Source organism: Lepidochelys kempii, chromosome 1, assembly GCF_965140285.1.
Source record: "Lepidochelys kempii isolate rLepKem1 chromosome 1, rLepKem1.hap1, whole genome shotgun sequence".
Classification (NCBI taxonomy): Eukaryota; Metazoa; Chordata; order Testudines; family Cheloniidae; genus Lepidochelys; species Lepidochelys kempii.
In genome coordinates this window covers 265713271-265732021 of record NC_136380.1, presented here as the reverse complement: position 1 = coordinate 265732021, position 18751 = coordinate 265713271, and the positions used below count along the sequence as shown (strand labels likewise).

The window sequence follows — 18751 nt, the reverse complement described above, 5'->3', positions numbered from 1 at the left end:
ACAGAAGAGGAATCACAGCAAGTCAATACAAGTAAGACTGATGAAATATTGGGTAGACAATTAACACTATTTTCAGAACTCTTCAAATTGCATACATCAGTATGACGACTAGAAATGGCTACAAATCACCCATGCCAGATATCTCACAATTCCCAACTGATGATTTTAGCAGTGCTGTGAAGATGTAACTTTGTTCCTCAATTTCCTCACCTGTTGCATGGCCAACTCAATCTCATCCCTCTTGCTCACTCTGTCTCCCTCAGCATTGTCATCTTGCAGTTTAAACTGATTGAGTCTGTCTGAACCTCCAAACCGACTTAGAAGTCCTAAGCACTGGCGCTGTGACAGGAAGCAAACTTTGGTGAGTGTCTCCACCAAAGAGTTAAAAAAATCCTTTGATATTTACAAGCAATAAAAATGATACATTTGATTAATAATAATCTTACAGCCCTCATTAACCCTTTACTATCCATTCTATAACAAAAGCAGATTAAGATACAAATAAAAGCATTTACATAAAATAAAATACAAATTAAGCATTTACATCACATGGGAGTAATTTTGTAAGCTAACCTTAAACTCATATTTACCTTAAAATGTTTAAATCACAAAGAATATAAGTTTACTTTTTGCCTGTCCTTAAATCAATTTGAAAGCAAATGGTACTTTTAGAGGGCCCCAATGGAACCCAATCTTAAATTTTGAGAAATTATCCCAATTCAGATATGTCCAGTTTAGTTAGCCCTGGTCTACACTAGGACTTTAGGTCGAATTTAGCAGCGTTAAATCGATGTAAACCTGCACCCGTCCACACGATGAAGCCCTTTATTTCGACTTAAAGGGCTCTTAAAATCGATTTCCTTACTCCACCCCTGACAAGTGGATTAGCGCTTAAATCGGCCTTGCCGGCTTGAATTTGGGGTACTGTGGACACAATTCGACGGTATTGGCCTCCGGGAGCTATCCCAGAGTGCTCCATTGTGACCGCTCTGGACAGCACTCTCAACTCAGATGCACTGGCCAGGTAGACAGGAAAAGAACCGCGAACTTTTGAATCTCATTTCCTGTTTGGCCAGCGTGGCAAGCCGCAGGTGACCATGCACAGCTCATCAGTAGAGGTGACCATGATGGAGTCCCAGAATCGCAAAAGAGCTCCAGCATGGATCGAACGGGAGGTATGGTATCTGATCGCTGTATGGGGAGAGGAATCCGTGCTATAAGAACTCCGTTCCCGTTTTCAAAATGCCAAAACCTTTGTCAAAATCTCCCAGGGCATTAAGGACAGAGGCCATAACAGGTACCCGAAACAGTGCCGCGTGAAACTTAAGGAGCTGAGGCAAGCCTACCAGAAAACCAGAGAGGCGAACGCCTGCTCCACGTCAGAGCCCCAAACATGCCGCTTCTGTGATGAGCTGCATGCCATTTTAGGGGGTTCAGCCACCACTACCCCAGCCATGTTGTTTGACTCCTTCAATGGAGATGGAGGCAACACAGAAGCAGGTTTTGGGGACGAGGAAGATGAGGAGGAGGAGGTTGTAGATAGCTCACAGCAAGCAAGCGGAGAAACCGGTTTTCCCGACAGCCAGGAACTGTTTCTCACCCTGGACCTGGAGCCAGTACCCCCCGAACCCACCCAAGGCTGCTTCCTGGACCCAGCAGGCGGAGAAGGGACCTCCGGTGAGTGTACCTTTTAAAATACTATACATGGTTTAAAAGCAAGCATGTGAAAGGATTACTTCGCCCTGGCATTCACGGCTCTCCTGGATGTACTCCCAAAGCCTTTGCAAAAGATTTCTGGGGAGGGCAGCCTTATTGCGTCCTTCATGGTAGGACACTTTACCTTTCCAGGCCAGTAACACGTACTCAGGAATCATTGTACAACAAAGCATTGCAGTGTATGTTTGCTGGCATTCAAACAACATCCGTTCTTTATCTCTCTGTGTTATCCTCAGGAGAGTGAGATATCATTCATGGTCACCTGGTTGAAATAGGGTGCTTTTCTTCAGGGGACACTCAGAGGAGCCCGTTCCTGCTGGGCTGTTTACCTGTGGCTGAACAGAAATGTTCCCTGCTGTTAGCCACGGGGAGGGTTGAGGGGGTAGCCACGCGGTAGGGGAGGCAAAATGCGACCTTGTAACGAAAGAACATGTGCTATGTATGTAATGTTAACAGCAAGGTTTACCCTGAAAGAGTGTAGCCACTGTTTTATAAAATGTGTCTTTTTAAATACCGCTGTCCCTTTTTTTTTCTCCACCACTTGCATGTGTTTCAATGATCACAGGATCTTCTCCTTCCCAGAGGCTAGTGAAGATTAGAAAGAAAAAAAAACGCACTCGTGATGAAATGTTCTCTGAGCTCATGCTGTCCTCCCACATTGACAGAGCACAGACGAATGCGTGGAGGCAAATAATGTCACAGTGCAGGAAAGCACAAAATGACGGGGAGGAGAGGTGGCGGGCTGAAGACAGGGCTGAAGCTCAAATGTGGTGGCAGCATGATGAGAGGAGGCAGGATTCAATGCTGAGGCTACTGCAGGACCAAACCAGTATGCTCCAGTGTATGGTTGAGCTGCAGCAAAGGCAGCTGGAGCACAGACTGCCACTGCTGCCCCTCTGTAACCAACCGCCCTCCTCCCCAAGTTCCATAGCCTCCACACCCAGACGCCCAAGAACGCGGTGGGGGGGCCACCGGCCAACCAGCCACTCCACCACAGAGGACTGCCCAAAAAAAAAGAAGGCTGGCATTCAATAAATTTTAAAGTTGTAAACTTTTAAAGTGCTGTGTGGCATTTTCCTTCCCTCCTCCACCACCCCTCCTGGACTACCTTGGAAGTCATCCCCCTATTTGTGTGATGAATGAATAAAGAATGCATGAATGTGAAGCAACAATGACTTTATTGCCTCTGCAAGCAGTGATTAAAGGGAGGAGGGGAGGGTGGTTAGCTTGCAGGGAAGTAGAGTGAACCAAGGGGCGGGGGGTTTCATCAAGGAGAAACAAAGAACTTTCACACCGTAGCCTGGCCAGTCATGAAACTGGTTTTCAAAGCTTCTCTGATGCATACCGTGCCCTCCTGTGCTCTTCTAACCGCCTTGGTGTCTGGCTGCGCGTAACCAGCAGACAGGCCATTTGCCTCAACCTCCCACCCTGCCATAAACGTCTCCCCCTTACTCTCACAGATATTGTGGAGCACACAGCAAGCAGTAGTAACAGTGGGAATACTGGTTTCGCTGAGGTCTAAGCGAGTCAGTAAACTGCGCCAGCGCGCCTTTAAACGTCCAAATGCACATTCTACCACCATTCTTCACTTGCTCAGCTTGTAGTTGAACAGCTCCTGACTACTGTCCAGGCTGCCTGTGTATGGCTTCATGAGCCATGGCATTAAGGGGTAGGCTGGGTCCCCAAGGATAACTATAGGCATTTCAACATCCCCAACAGTTATTTTCTGGTCTGGGAATAAAGTCCCTTCCTGCAGCTTTTGAAACAGACCAGAGTTCCTGAAGATGCGAGCGTCATGTACCTTTCCCAGCCATCCCACGTTGATGTTGGTGAAACATCCCTTGTGATCCACCAGAGCTTGCAGCACTATTGAAAAGTACCCCTTGCAGTTTATGTACTCGGCGGCTTGGTGCTCCGGTGCCAAGATAGGGATATGGGTTCCGTCTATGGCCCCACCTCAGTTAGGGAATCCCATTGCAGCAAAGCCATCCACTATGACCTGCACATTTCCCAGGGTCACTACCCTTGATATCAGCAGATCTTTGATTGCGTGGGCTACTTGCATCACAGCAGCCCCAACAGTAGATTTGCCCATTCCAAATTGATTCCCAACTGACCGGTAGCTGTCTGGCGTTGCAAGCTTCCACAGGGCTATCGCCACTCGCTTCTCGACTGTGAGGGCTGCTCTCATCTTGGTATTCATGCGCTTCAGGGCAGGGGAAAGCAAGTCACAAAGTTCCATGGAAGTGCCCCTACGCATGCGAAAGTTTCACAGCCACTGGGAATCGTCCCAGACCTGCAACACTATGCGGTCCCACCAGTCTGTGCTTGTTTCCCGAGCCCAGAATCGGTGTTCCACAGCATGAACCTGCCCCATTAGCACCATGATGCATGCATTGGCAGGGCCCATGCTTTCAGAGAAATCTGTGTCCATGTCCTGATCACTCACGTGACCGTGCTGACGTCGCCTCCTCACCCGGTATCGCTCTGCCAGGTTCTGGTGCTGCATATACTGCTGGATAATGCGTGTGGTGTTTAATGTGCTCCTAATTGCCAAAGTGAGCTAAGCGGCCTCCATGCTTGCCTTGGTATGGCATCCGCACAGAAAAAAGGAGCGGAACGACTGTCTGCCGTTGCTCTGATGGTGGGAGGGGTGACTGATGACACGGCTTACTGGGTTGGCTTCAGGGAGCTAAAATCAACAAAGGGGGTGGCTTTACATCAAGGAGTATTTCAGGCAGGACTTCACGGAGGGTTCCAATAAGAAATGGTGCACCTAAGTTATTGTTCTTATTGGAACAATGAGGTTAGTCTGGCCTCTGATTGATACATGGCTAGATTTACCTCGCTGCACCTTCTCTGTGAGTGACTGCAGTGTGACCAAGAGGGATGAGTCCCCTAGACAGGGGAGGGGGGGAAGCAAATGAGTACAAAACAAATCTGGTCTATTTCTTGTTTTGATCCACTCCATCTATCTTTTACATCTTTGGCTGGCAGCAGACGGTGCAGAAGGACTGCATGCCACCCACATCTCATGGCTGCCTGGCAGAAGATGATGCAATAGGACTGCTAGCAATCCGTATTGCCTGACTGCTCACCATAAGACGGTTCAATAGGACTGACTGCAGGACTAAAGAGAATGACCTGGTCGAGTCACTCCAAATTTAGTCCCTGCGCCCATGTCTGCTCAGGCGCTCCTGGCCGACGTGGACATGACCAGGACGGCTTGGACATGACCAGGACGGCTACCAGTCGTACTGTACCGTCTGCTGCCACAAGGCAAGGGCTTGATGCTGCTGTGTAGCAATGCAGTACCACGTCTGCCAGCACCCAGGAGACATACGGTGACGGTTACCTGAGCGGGCTCCATGCTTGCCGTGGTATGGCGCCTGCACAGGTAACTCAGGAAAAAAGGCACGAAACGATTGTCTACCTTTTCTTTCATGGAGGGAGGGAGGGAACGGGGGCCTGACAATATGTACCCAGAACCACCCGCGACAATGTTTTAGCCCCATCAGGCATTGGGATCTCAACCCAGAATTCCAATGGGCAGCGGAGACTGCGGGAACTGTGGGATAGCTACCCACAGTGCAACACTCCGGAAGTCGATGCTAGCCTCGGTACTGTGGAAGCACTCCGCCGAGTTAATGCACTTAATGCACTGAGAGCATTTTCTGTGGGGACACACACACTCAAATATATAAAACCGATTTCTAAAAAACCAACTTCTATAAATTCGACCTAATTTCGTAGTGTAGACATACCCTTAGACTGTATCCTCCAGTATGTCACCTGAAAACACACTGGAGATAAATGTCTTCAAACTCTCCTCATGTTTTCAGTTTCCTGAAAAAGGCCCAATGTCACCAAACTGTGTTGGTTTATATAAGAACAGACAACACTGGATTGTGATTAGCACCAACCATTTACAAATTCTAAAATGAAGATTAGACGAGAAGATACTAAACCGTGTAAATTTGAATTAACCAACCATTCCAAGTCAAATACACTGTACATTGCATGGTCTGACAGGACGGCAGTAATAACTACCCACCAGGATGGTTGTGTTCTTAGTTTAAGTAGGGCTATTATGATCACCAAATATACCTCAAACACTGAACCAGTTCCACATGGCAATTATTAAAATACACCTTAGAAATACTTATTGCTAAATACTTTTGGGGGGAGGGAGGTGTAGAGAGAAAAATAATTAAGTCTTCTTTTCTTACTTGATGACCACAGCGGCATATGGGCTAGAATACAGTACTTCCTGTCTTTTCACTCAATTTGTTATAAGCATATTATTCAGGCCACCCAATTTTTAAATTAATAAAGAAATTGAATTGCACAAAACAGGAACCCTTTCTCTGGTTTTCCAGGGAGACTCATGCTGAGGGATGCAGAACTTGAGCACTTAGTCCCATCAGTACTACAGCAGCTGCTTACTGCTTGCTAGCCCACTTTTGGCTCATCTATGGAGTAGCAATAATCAGGGTTCAAGAGAACACATTATCTTACTCTCCTGTCCAAAAGCATTTGGTGTGGCAGCCTCTTTATACAATTAGGTGAGAAAGAAGTAGTTCCTACTAGTGGAAGAAAGCAGTACAACAGCAAGGCTTCAGAGCAGAAAGTAGGGTGTGAACCCTGGATATGGGACTGTCGTTATGGATTCTAATCAAGACCTGCTGCCCTGCACCATATATCTGGTTTCTCCTTAAAAGGGACAAGGAAAGAAATAAGACATTGGGTGTGTCAGACACATCAACAGGTGGAGCTGAGCATGTCTTTGTGGTGAAAGTGGAATACTTCTGAATTACTTCATTTTGGTATTGGTCTCAAATCCCTCCTCTTTCTTCACATGTAGTAGATGAATCCTACAGATCTCTGCAGGCTCGACTGTAAAATGAAAGTCTCTAACCTAACTTTCCTTTTGTCAAAGTCTTCAATTCTTTTTTATTTTATTTTATTTTTTTTTGCTGGGGGAGGGGAGGAGATAAGATTCTCAATTCTTAGTTAGAGAGTAACAGATATTCGTTCTATGAGAACTGGTACAAAATTAGGATGCAATTCTCATTTAAATATGAAATTCCAAACAGACATGAGACTAAAACATAAAACTCAGTTACCTGAAATCGTCCTATATGCCCTTGTAGCTCCATTTGTGTCCCTTCGTTAATATCGATATCGAATTCACCTAACACACCTAATGAAACAGACATGAGAGGATACAATACCTGGGTGTTTTTTCTTTTAATTAAAAACACTTATGGTTTAGTATTTTACATTTAACTAATAGAGCTGGTCAGAAAACGTCCATCAAAATGAAATTTTGACAAAACTTTTGCACAAACATTTTTGTGAAGAATGTGTTCAGATCTAGCTGTAGCTACTAGGATATATACGATTATGTAATAACATTATTTATTGAGTAATACTATATGCATTTTTTAAAATAAAGTTTTGGGGTGAATTTCAGCACTTATGAAAAAAATGAAGCCTTGGCAAAGAACTGGCAGTTGTTGTGCTAGTCTTTCCACATAGCTAAACCAATAAACTTCAGTTATGACCTACAGCACTGTACGGCCATTGTAATTCTAGTCATAGGCCCCTCGTGAGGAAACACTGCCAATCATGACTAAACATAGTATGGTGAATTTGGGAGGAGCCCAAATATGTCCACAAGGGTGGTCTAGAGAGGACCACCAAACCCAGCACAATAGTGAATAGATACTTTCATGAAGGTAGATCCTCAGAGAGAGGAGGTTAGTGCACTAACCTACAGTATCGCCCCCCCCAAAAAAACTTTATAAATAAAAATGTAGGAAACATTAATTACCACCAACTAGGAAAAAAACTAGATTATTTTAGGCAAATAAGTTCCTGTGCCTCAGTTTTCTCAGTTGTAAAGTGGACTGGCTGAACAATCCCCTTGTATCTACCTCCCAATTGCATTGTGAAGATGAATTGTAGTAGGCTAATATTAGAACACTGAAAGCACTGTAGAAGTATTAGGTATTATTATGCAAATGCAGCAGAAAAGTCAAGCCTACATCAACATATTGTGGATTCCACATCCACTGCCAACCCACCATTCTTTGCCTCAAGAATAATTATTTCCCATGTCTCTTTCCAAAGCCATACATTCCAATAAGATACAATTTTTAACAGATTTTCCATGATGCATTTTATTCCTTTGAGAGTACATCAAAAGAATCAAGCTTATGTGACTAAGTCAGACAAGTATAACAAAATTGGATTTTTTGCGATTTAAGATATAACCCTACCAGGCAGAGCTGCTTTGCTGATTATTCCTGTCAGAAAGGCTAGTTCCTGAAGTGATCCTGCACTGACATCTTGACACCGCAAGATTGCCTGAATAGTATCTGAATGGGATATTAGAAACTGCAAAACCTAAACCACAGAAAGGGGGAAGGAAAACATGAGTGATGAAAAAATTGAATAGTAATCTAATAAATAAAATCAGAATTATTACTTTAAGAACTTCAGTGCAATTTCTCATATTGGTGAGAACATTATAAAGAAAATGTTACTGACAGAACAAATATTATACATAATCTGGCAGCAAACAGGATATCATCAGCCAATGTTGGACACCGAAAGATCATTCTTGGCCTCTTAGCTTACCTGTCCAGCTGCCTGCAGATGTTGTGCCATGCTGGATGTGAGGATCACCTGGCACAGCTGGAGGGCTGGGAGAAGAATCTGGCGATAGCGCTCCACAGGAGCAGGAATGAAGACAGGCGGATCTCTCATTCCAAACATTCTGAAGAGATTTAAGATGAAAGGTATCAATAGTTGAAGGAAACTGGAGGCTACAAAAACAGTTTACAAGCACCCGAAAGGGTACGGAAACATCACAGTACTCAATAATAGCTTCTTAGTTAAGGCTGTTAGCTTTCCAGTATAAGGCCAATTTCACACAGATCCCTTTTTAACTTCCTCAGAAAGCTGCTTTAGATCTGACGTTTCCCATGCATTCTCTAGCTAGAAGACAATGTTTCTTTGCAAATGTCCAGATTAATCAGATGGACTTGGTCTAGAAACAGCAGATTTGTTTTCCTCAGTTGTCCTCAGTGAAAACAAGCGGCTTCAGAAACACTCCTTTCAGGTTCCAACAGAGCATGTAAACTCCAGCTGATATATTTAGACCTCAGTGCTTACTGAAACCCCCCTATGCCCCCCCCACCTTTTTTTTTTTTTACGTTTCTAGTTCTTTTTGTTGCAAAGATTGCCTTGGAAATGTAAAGTGAGTATCAGGGTTGGAAATTAGTCAAGATGTTTTTTCCTAAACATACAAGTTACTCCTTTTCTTCCCCCAGCCACCTCACAACCAAAAGTTGCACATTGTGTCCCCACCCCAACAGATACTGGCCATCTGAGCTTCTGCTCCTGGTTGCTAGCACCTTAAAAATAATTAGACATACAAACTTTCTGCTGAGAAAGTTAGGCAGTGTTTAGGTTACTCTAATTAACCAATTTAACAACACTGTACAACTCCATGGAGTTCACAGAATCACAGAATATCAGGGTTGGGAGGGACCTCAGGAGGTCATCTAGTCCAACCCCCTGCTCAAAGCAGGACCAATCCCCAATTTTTGTCCCAGATCCCTAAATGGCCCCCTCAAAGATTGAACTCACAACCCTGTGTTTAGCAGGCCAATGCTCAAACCACTGAGCTATCCCTCCCCCAAAGTTCTGTGTCACATATTACAAATATCATGAAACAACTTGGAAATTAAATTTACTCCAATATTATATGTTCTGTGTGTTCTTAGAGGAAGGAAGAAGAGAATGCATCAAACACAGGCTCTTACCACCACCTTCAAACCACCTCCAATCCCTCAAAAATTAAGTCTATAATATATAGAAAAATGGTTTAAACAACACTAATTTTCGCTGCTGTAGATTTCAGCAACTTCAGCTCTAAACTAGCAGAACCTAATTTATGTTTAAAAAATTCTGGACCACTTTCCACAGAATCAGATAAGCAAGAGGGCTTTATATCCTGGAGCCAACTGGAAAGTACCATAATTTACCCCTTTATGCCTGATAAACCGGAATTTTCCATGCCAATAAGACAGCTTGAATTTAGCTACTGAAAAGTTAAACAGAGAAAACATTTTTAACACAAGGATGAAAGACTGCAAAAGTCAGTGATTTTCGCATCCTCCAAGAATGGGTTTTATGGTCTAGCACTCAGTTAAAGGACCAATTCCATGGACACCTACCCCTGATGATGTGTCTCTGGTCGCATGTCATATACCTGACACTGTGCAAGCCTCACAATCACTCCAGACCTCAGCAACTCTAATGCCCCCTGTTGGATTTTAGCCACTCTGGTCAAGAATGCCTAGAATATAGAAGAGAACAGAGAAAAAACAGTCATGCAAACTTACAGTGAGACTCCATTTATAGGTTTCAGAGTGGTAGCTGTGTTAGTCTGTATCAGCAAAAAGAATGAGGAGTACTTGTGGCACCTTAGAGACTAACAAATTTATCTGGGCATAAGCTTTCATGGGCTAAAACCCACTTCATCAGATGCATGCAGTGGAAAATACAGTAGACAGACAGACAGACAGACAGACAGAGAACATGAAAAAATGGGGGTTGCCATACCAGTTGACAAGAAGGTGTGAGTAACAGTAGCGGAAAAATTAGCAGGTGGAAATAGTCACATCAGCCACACCATCAGGGGCTCATTCACCTGCACATCTACCAATGTGATATATGCCATCATGTGCCAGCAATGCCCCTCTGCCATGTACATTGGCCAAACCGGACAGTCTTTATGCAAAAGAATAAATGGACACAAATCAGACATCAAGAATTGTAACATTCAAAAACCAGTCGGAGAACACTTCAACCTCCCTGGACACTCAATCACAGACCTAAAAGTCACAATTCTTCAACAAAAAAAACTTCAAAAACAGACTCCAATGAAAAACTGCAGAACTGGAATTAATTTGCAAACTGGACACCATTAAATTAGGCTTGAATAAAGACTGGGAGTGGATGGGTCATTACACAAACTAAAAACTATTTCCACCTGCTAATTTTTCCCCTACTGTTACTCACACCTTCTTGTCAACTGTTTGAAATAGGCCATCCTGATTATCACTACAAAAGGTTTTTTTATTTTTTTCCTCCTGCTGATAATAGCCCACCTTAATTGATTAGTCTCATTAGAGTTGGTATGGCAACCCCCTTTTTTCCCCATGTTCTCTCTCTCTCATTTCTATTCCTACTGTATTTTCCACTGCATGCATCTGATGAAGTGGGTTTTAGCCCACGAAAGCTTACGCCCAAATAAATAAGTTAGTCTCTAAGGTGCTACAAGCACTCCATTTATATTAATGTTCTTGCCCTCCTTGCTTTCAACAGTATCCCAAAACATATCTATTGTATGCAGAACAACTTTTGCTGTTGTTGAAAATACCATAAATTGAAAACATATTGACGAAACAGAAAGGCCCATATGGTTTTTAAATATGTCATCTGTTAATTGGACACGCACTCTTATCAAGAACGTGAAGCTCAAGAAAGCAACTTTCGTTTGTGAAGAAAACAGTCCCGGGTGAGCTCTTACCATTTTTGATTCATAGGTGTAAAGAGCTTTAAGTAAAGGAGGTTGAGGCGTGAGTAAGCTCTGAAGAGTGAAGTCATCATCTGCTAGGCTATCCACAAGCACCTTCAGGTAGCCACTGTTGGAGAGATACAAGAGCCATTGCTGCTGCTTGTCTACTGAGACAATGCGATCAAGTAAAGCCAGAGCTAGCATCTAAAAATAATAAACAAAAAAATAATTAAATCAATTAGCCAGAATGCTGAGATTTCTAATACATGCCTCGAGACAGGCAACATGCTTATATACTGAAATTCACACCTTATTTTGGTCCATTGTTTGTAGAAACCTCTTAACAAAACTGAATATATTTTTTCCCCACACACTAACCTGTTCTTTTATTTGGAAGTTATTGCACCATCTAGTTCGTGGGGTTTTAATACAGAGAAAACCAACTTGACTCCCTTTGTTGTTTACGGCTCTATCTAGCAAAACTAATACTTAGAATATCTTCAAAATGCTTCCAAACACTATAGGGACACTTATCTACTTGAAAATAATATTTGTTGTTTTTTGTTTTTTTTAAGTCTACTCTTGTTACAAGTAGCATATAACCTCACTATATCTGAAAAATAAGTGAAAACATTTTCTCTCTTCAGTTTCTTTACTGGCACATTTGACAAAACTACCTGTCTTGTCATTTTCACTCCTTCCCCTGGATCTTTCATACAGCAAGAGGAGAAAGAGAAATGTTTTAAAAAATTGAAAATACGATGGTATAAATCACTAAGTTAGGACAATGAAATACCTGAAGCTATCTTTAAACACAGTTTTTGAAAATGATGAAGTCCCTGTGAGGATTTTATTCACATTTTATAAGTAAGGAAACAGACACAAGGAAATCAAGAGATTTGCCCAAGATCAAACAGCAGATCAATATCAGATCTAGACATGGGATTCAGCAAGTCCTAGCTTCCAGTCCTGTGCTTTGTCCTCTAGACCATACTACCTCTGCAACAGCATTAACAATGGCCCTGCTTCTGCACAGCTAGCAGGGTGAGTTCACACATTGCTTTGAGCTGTAGCTCACGAAAGCTTATGCTCAAATAAATTGGTTAGCCTCTAAGGTGCCACAAGTACTCCTTTTCTTTTTGCGAATACAGACTAACACGGCTGTTACTCTGAAACATACCAAAATAATGTTTTTTTATAAAAATATATCTAAATTGTCGAGTGATTTTTTATTTCAGTAGATATTTGTAATACTCACCAAATTACAATTTAAAAAAATTATCAAATGTTCACCGAAATAGTTGAAAAGCATCCCTTAAAAAACAACTTTAGGCTACAAGGGAATAGATTCATTTACCCGGCCTATCTCATGGCCATCACAGGCATCTCTGCAGACCACCTCCATGAGGGCAGCACCATAGCTTTCAATAATTGCCATGTTTTCTCGCTGCAGTTTACTGAATGCATCTTCTGGAGCTGTCAGACGTTCCCACATTGTTTTCTTGGCTATAAAAAAAGTGAGAAAAATAGAATTAAAGGAGATGCAGAAGAATGAAGTGGTTTGATGCAGCAAAACAGAAGCCACTTCTTTCAGGACATTAAAGTAGTCATAATCTATACATAATCTCAGTAACGGGGGGGGGGGGGGAGAAGCGCGCTGCTGAAGTGACAAGGTTCCTGTACAAATATATTTGGTCCTAAAATCAGTTACTCTGGCCAGAACATCCAAGTAGGGGGTGTGTGTGTATACATGTATGTATATCTCCCCTCCCCTCAGATGGTCTGGTCAGGAAAACTTACTGTAGGATAAAATACATATACATGCATAGGAGCTGGAACTAGGGGCATGGGGGTGGGGGGGTGCCTGGCTTGAAGTGGTTTCCATTATATACAGAATTTACAGTTTGGTTCAATGGCTCACAGCACCCCCACTATAAAAATTGTTCCAGCACCCCTGTACACATGCAAACTCTTTCAACTGAACCTAAAAACTTCAACTGAGATCAAAGCAATCAATCTTAAGGGAAGCAAACAAGATGCATCCAGTGGAAAATAGTTATGTCCAAAGCAATCAATAAACTGTAAAGGAACTGTAACAATTTTACTGACACTTTCAATCACTGCAATTCCCAGCACTAATAAAATCATAGTGGTGGTAGTCTGAATGACCAGGTATAAGAACGAAGCTTGATTTCTGATCCTGATCCCTTGCTCCGAGATTCAGCAGTGGCTAGGAATATTGAAGAGGCAAAGAATTCAGCCCTTAGACAGAAAGAGTGTGGCTGGCACCAGTAGCCCTGCTGATTGCTTAAGGAGCAGTCTTGATTAGCTTTGAAAATGAGTTCCTTTCAAGTCATCTTCAGCTAGAGGAAAAAAAGCAGCACCAAAGAGCAGTAAGAGGTTCCTGTAGTTCCAAATGAAACATTGAGAGAGTACATAAGCGGGAGTGCACAGAAGGTTTTCCAATAGCTTCCAACAATGTTAACAAATTTAATAAATTTCCAACAGGCCCTGAGACCTTTCACAGATTTGTAATTATGGTTCACTCCTCGTTAAACGGACACCGAATAACAAATCACATATTTTAGTCCTTGATATCAGGAAATCCAAAGCTCATGGTACAGAATACATTTTGAATGAATACTTAGAAATGGCCGTTGACAATTCTCTGTCCCGACTTAATTCTAACACAGTGGGATAACAAACAGCACTGGGTTTGATACACAATTGGTCATCTTTTTCTCAAAACACAATTGTATCCTACCTGCTTCTAAGGTGTCTGGTTCATCTGGTCTCTGGGCAATCTGTAAGTAATAAAGCAGTGATCCATACAGATGTGTTCTCACTCGTTGGAATCCACCACCTGGTCATAAGAAACAGTTATTTTTAACAGGGAACAAATTGGTATAAGTGAAATTATTATTCTATTAATACCATCTGGACCCCCCACTTAATTTATCTTCGCAGTGCTAGTGCTGGCAGTAGCAAAACAAATGAAAAATTACGTTTTCTTATACGAGAGCTTTGCCTTTGGCGTACCGATCCAGGGTTACGAGAATGAGTTTAGCAAAGCAAGGTCTTGTCTGATAAGCTATAACCACTGCAATATTCAATCCCCTTTTATACATACACACTACATAGCCCTCCACCTCAACGGTTCTGATTTTCAGGATAGCATGCTAAGTAACTGTCTCCTCAGAGTAACACAACTTACAGGATGTCTATACAGGTAACTCTGAAAGGTGCACCTGTATTAATGCCATAAAGAAGTTCAATCAAAGTTCACAGTGCATTTATGCAGTCTTGGCATGTTAGAATCCACTCACAGACAGTGCAATTATTTTATGCTTTTAACGGCATACCTGTTTTCAAAATGAAATCCAATAGTTTTTTTAAGATGATATGGAGGGAAGAGTCACCAATGGAAGCAAAACCCACAGATATGCCCTCTGAACCAGGTGATGATGTGAAAGAACCATCCAGCATCAGGACATACTGGGAGTGTCCAGGTACAGGGACTGCAAGTGGCCGCTTTTGCTCAGTGCGCACAGACTGGCTAAGGTGGGCAGTGAGGGTAAACACAGCCCCTGCCACCACTGGCATTAACTCCTGAGCTGCATCATCATCTAGAATCTTAAGAGGACGGGTGGGGGGAAAAAGAGAACATGTTTGATTTCAGGAGGTACCAGACCACTTATTCAGCTGCCCATATCTACATAATTTCTGCAAGCAAAAGGAACGCATCTTAATGTTACGTTATTTGACATTTTTATTTCATTAAATTAGAAATAGAAGATTTTCTATACAAAATAAATCAATATCTGAACACGGTGTCTTTTTTCAAAAAGAGTGTAATATAATATTTTGGACTAGACTATTAGCCTTATGGTTCTCACTCCCCCAAACCACAAACATAACGACACATGTATTTGGGCAGAAAACAGAAGGGAGAAGAGTGCAATGGCTGTATTAAAGCCTGATTTTAAATATTTCACATATAAACAAACAAGTTAGAGAAAGAACAATTCAGCCATGTTACATTTCAATATCTAAAAAAAATTCGTATTAGTAAAAGGAAAAGTTAAACAAGACACAATTTAGAAAAACTTGGTACCCATCTGAGAGCAGCCACAAGAATTCTTCAGGAAGGGGATAAAGTCAGTACTTCATTTGTTTCATTTCATTTGACCATTTAAAGGGTAAAATTACCTTCTCAGTTACTTGTTTATATAAATATCCTTTGCAACCCAAGTTCTTTTCCTAACTTGCCTTTTTATACATATAAAATGATTTGGCACATTTTACAAACTGGTAAAAAGTATTCATTTGCCAAAGTTAATAAAAGCTTTAGCAAAATAAATAAATAAATAAATAAATAGATCGCTCTTCCCTCTCTCCATAGCACATGCAATTTTTACTAGCATAGTGATAGTGATGGAGGAAAACTGAAATACGAACACAGCCCAATAGATGTTTTGTAAAATGGTAAAAAGATGAAATTTTCCCTTTAATGCAAAATCAAGTACCACCACAGTTCAAAAAGATGGTTGGTTTCCAAAAGAGCATTACCTTGTCATGCACATCTTGTAAGAGGTCCCGGATAACCAGCTGTCTATCTTCAGCCTGTATGAGGTCTTGTGGGCAGGCAGTGAGTATAATTTCCACCAGCTGTCTCCAGGACTCCAGTGCATGCCGCTTTGCATGGAGACACTGCAGCAACTTGTTCCGCTCCACCACATACTGCAGAATTGTGTTGATCTCCTGGACTCCCAAGAAAAGGAAATTTTAGTTAGATTATATAGCACAAGAATATGATGACAGACTGCAGCTGGCTTGTCTTACTTTATGGTCATAGTCTCTGAAAAAAAACAAACCACTTAAATATCTTTAGGCTATCAGAAAAAGCAATGGGATTGTTCTTTCAATTCAATGGGACTAGGGACTTTTCCAAGGAGGGTGTAAATCTACAGAGCTCTAGAGTGCTGTGCACTAACTGGCCATATGGACCCTGCTACCAGGCATTAAAAGTTCCCTCGTGTGCTTTGACCTTCTCCCATTTCAAACATCAGTAGGTCAAAGCACACAAGGGAACTTTTAGTGCACGGAGGCAGGTTCCACACAATTAGTGCACAGCAATCTCGTGTGCTGTAGATTTACACCCCAGCTTGCCGCATACTAACTCTCTACCAAGGCAAGCTCCAGGTTATTTTGACTAGACTTACCTCCATAAGTAAAGGTCTCTGTCCTATGGCTGCCATTCCTGGAAGGGCATTAACTTCTGCAACCAGAACTCTGTGAAGATACTGGAATTGAAAGAGCAGGAGAAAAAAAAAAAAAATCAAACTAACAGAATGAAAGGGGATTCCAGTATGCCTAAATACTGCCGTGTCTAGATTGTGAACTTCCCCGCTGTCTGGAAATGTTTGCAACACAAACATAGTGGATTCAGCTTAGGAGACAGCTGCACACTTAGGTCTTGTCTACACTATCAAGGTAAGTCGACCTAAGTTACGCTACTCCAGCTACAGGAGTAACATAGTTGGAGTCAACGGAGCTTAGGTCGATTTATTGCAGTGTCTACACTGCGCTGCGTTGATGGGAGACACTCTCCCATTTACTTACCATACTCATCTCACTCTGGTGGAGTACCAGAGTTGACAGGAGAGTGCTCTGTGGTTGATTTAGCAGGTCTTCACTAGATCCGCTAAATCAACCCCCGCTGCATTGATCGCAGAGGCAGCAATCCCCATTAAGTTAGACATGGCCTTAGCTTCCTTGATTTTGCATATCCCCCCTTATCTCACCCCTCTCCTATTACTGCAGCCCTTCAACTGCCCAACTTCACTCTCTCTACCCATTGTGCTTCACACCCTCCTCTCCTTACTTCCCATTCTCCTTTTCCCTAACAGTTTTCTTCTTCCTTTATCCACCCCCTCTTATTCCCACAATCCCTTCCTCTTCCCACTTCAATTGCAACTGCTCCCTACTCCAAAAAAAAGTCCTAAAGATTTTTAAAACAATTATATTTTAAAAGACATGGAACACCCTGGAATCAACATGGCCAAGTTCTTACAATCACCCAGATCACTGTTTACATGTTGTATCCTTTCCCCAACCCTTTATCTTCTCTTTGTCTTACAGACTTTAAAGTCTTCAAGGCAGGGATTTGGTCTTCCTATATGTTCATACAGCACCCAGCACAATGGAACCATGATCCTGACTGCAGCCTTTGCATGCTACTCCAATCTATAGGTATATAAATAAGTGACAATTTAAGTCACATTATTAACAAAATTTGGGGGGAGAAGGAGTTTAGAATGGAAAAACATTGCAGAGCACAAAATCTCCCCTGACAGCATCCATCATCAGTATAACACAGATGGAGGACCAAGAGCTCTTATACAAGATATGGACATTAAAAAGAAAATCAGTTTTAAGTCTAATTAGCTCACACGATGAAACATACAACTAAAAACAGTAAAAATAACTGTGTGTTCACATACTGAAATGGCTAAACTTTCTTTTGGAGAAGGAACAACAGGTTTGGGTCTGTAAACAGAGGTAAACCTAATGGCTCTTAATATAATAACCAGGCAATTATAGTGATGTAAGTAGTTGCTAGACAAAACTTGTTTGACCTGTGTCTGAGCTAATGAAGGAGAAACAGCAAGGGCAGCAAACAAGATCCAGTTAAAACAAGTTATGAGTGCTTCAGAACTTTCTACTCGATAATAAAGGGTAACAACAATAGCAGGTGAAATTTCTCAGAAGGTCCACAGGTAGCCAAGACTCTGGAGCACTTGGTAGAGGTGGTGGTTCTGCTCCTGGCCCTATTGTAACTGATCGCAGCTCACAGTGGTTGGGAGGGTGGGGGATAGATAATAAGTGCATTGCCAATTGTTGCATGCTTGTAACGTGCTACTGAGCTGATCAGCCTTTGAACTAATAAAGATATTTTTAGTTTAATTGTCCACTATCTAAACCTCATTGGGAAGGTAAATCCCAACACGGGGCCAGGGTCACTATCAGTGTGTACAATGACCAATAATAACAGAACCCAAACCCGACCAGCCATTTTTTTAAAATTACCAAATTAAATTTTAGACACCGTGTCTATCTTGAGACAGCACTCTCCAAACACTGCTTACCTTGACGTTGCAGATAACTTGCCCACGTGCATTCTTGTGCTCACAGTTAGCAATGACCTGCTCAACCTGAGCACGGTCAAAAAAATCCAGTTGCAAAGGTTCAGGGATCTCCTGACTGAAGTCAATGGAATCCAGAATACTCAAGATCTTTCTGCGTACTGTGGAAGAAAATGAACTGTTATCCTATTCAGAAATACCAAGGACCTACTGGGACCTTAACTGACCTTTGTAAATACAATTCTTCACTTTAACAAGAAGAGCTTTCTGAGCAGCTAAGGCTATGAATCTATGT

The 18751-nt window shown here is 42.1% G+C and overlaps 1 protein-coding gene across 5 annotated transcripts in view; it reads right to left on the bottom strand.

The window, feature by feature from the left end:
- Positions 1 to 18751, bottom strand: part of NUP205 (nucleoporin 205) — a 76227-nt gene that overhangs the window by 6272 nt on the left and 51204 nt on the right. For 3 of the 5 annotated variants that reach the window (XM_073327396.2, XM_073327392.2, XM_073327395.2), the window contains 12 exons: positions 18460 to 18617; positions 16534 to 16614; positions 15881 to 16072; positions 14674 to 14944; positions 14076 to 14174; positions 12669 to 12817; positions 11324 to 11515; positions 9966 to 10087; positions 8362 to 8500; positions 8001 to 8127; positions 6843 to 6919; positions 211 to 369 (listed from right to left, as the gene is read on the bottom strand). In XM_073327396.2, the coding sequence (XP_073183497.1) occupies positions 211 to 369; positions 6843 to 6919; positions 8001 to 8127; positions 8362 to 8500; positions 9966 to 10087; positions 11324 to 11515; positions 12669 to 12817; positions 14076 to 14174; positions 14674 to 14944; positions 15881 to 16072; positions 16534 to 16614; positions 18460 to 18617 (1766 nt within the window). The remainder of the gene's footprint in view (positions 1 to 210; positions 370 to 6842; positions 6920 to 8000; positions 8128 to 8361; positions 8501 to 9965; positions 10088 to 11323; positions 11516 to 12668; positions 12818 to 14075; positions 14175 to 14673; positions 14945 to 15880; positions 16073 to 16533; positions 16615 to 18459; positions 18618 to 18751) is intronic. The other 2 variants (XM_073327393.2, XM_073327394.2) reach the window with 2 other exon arrangements.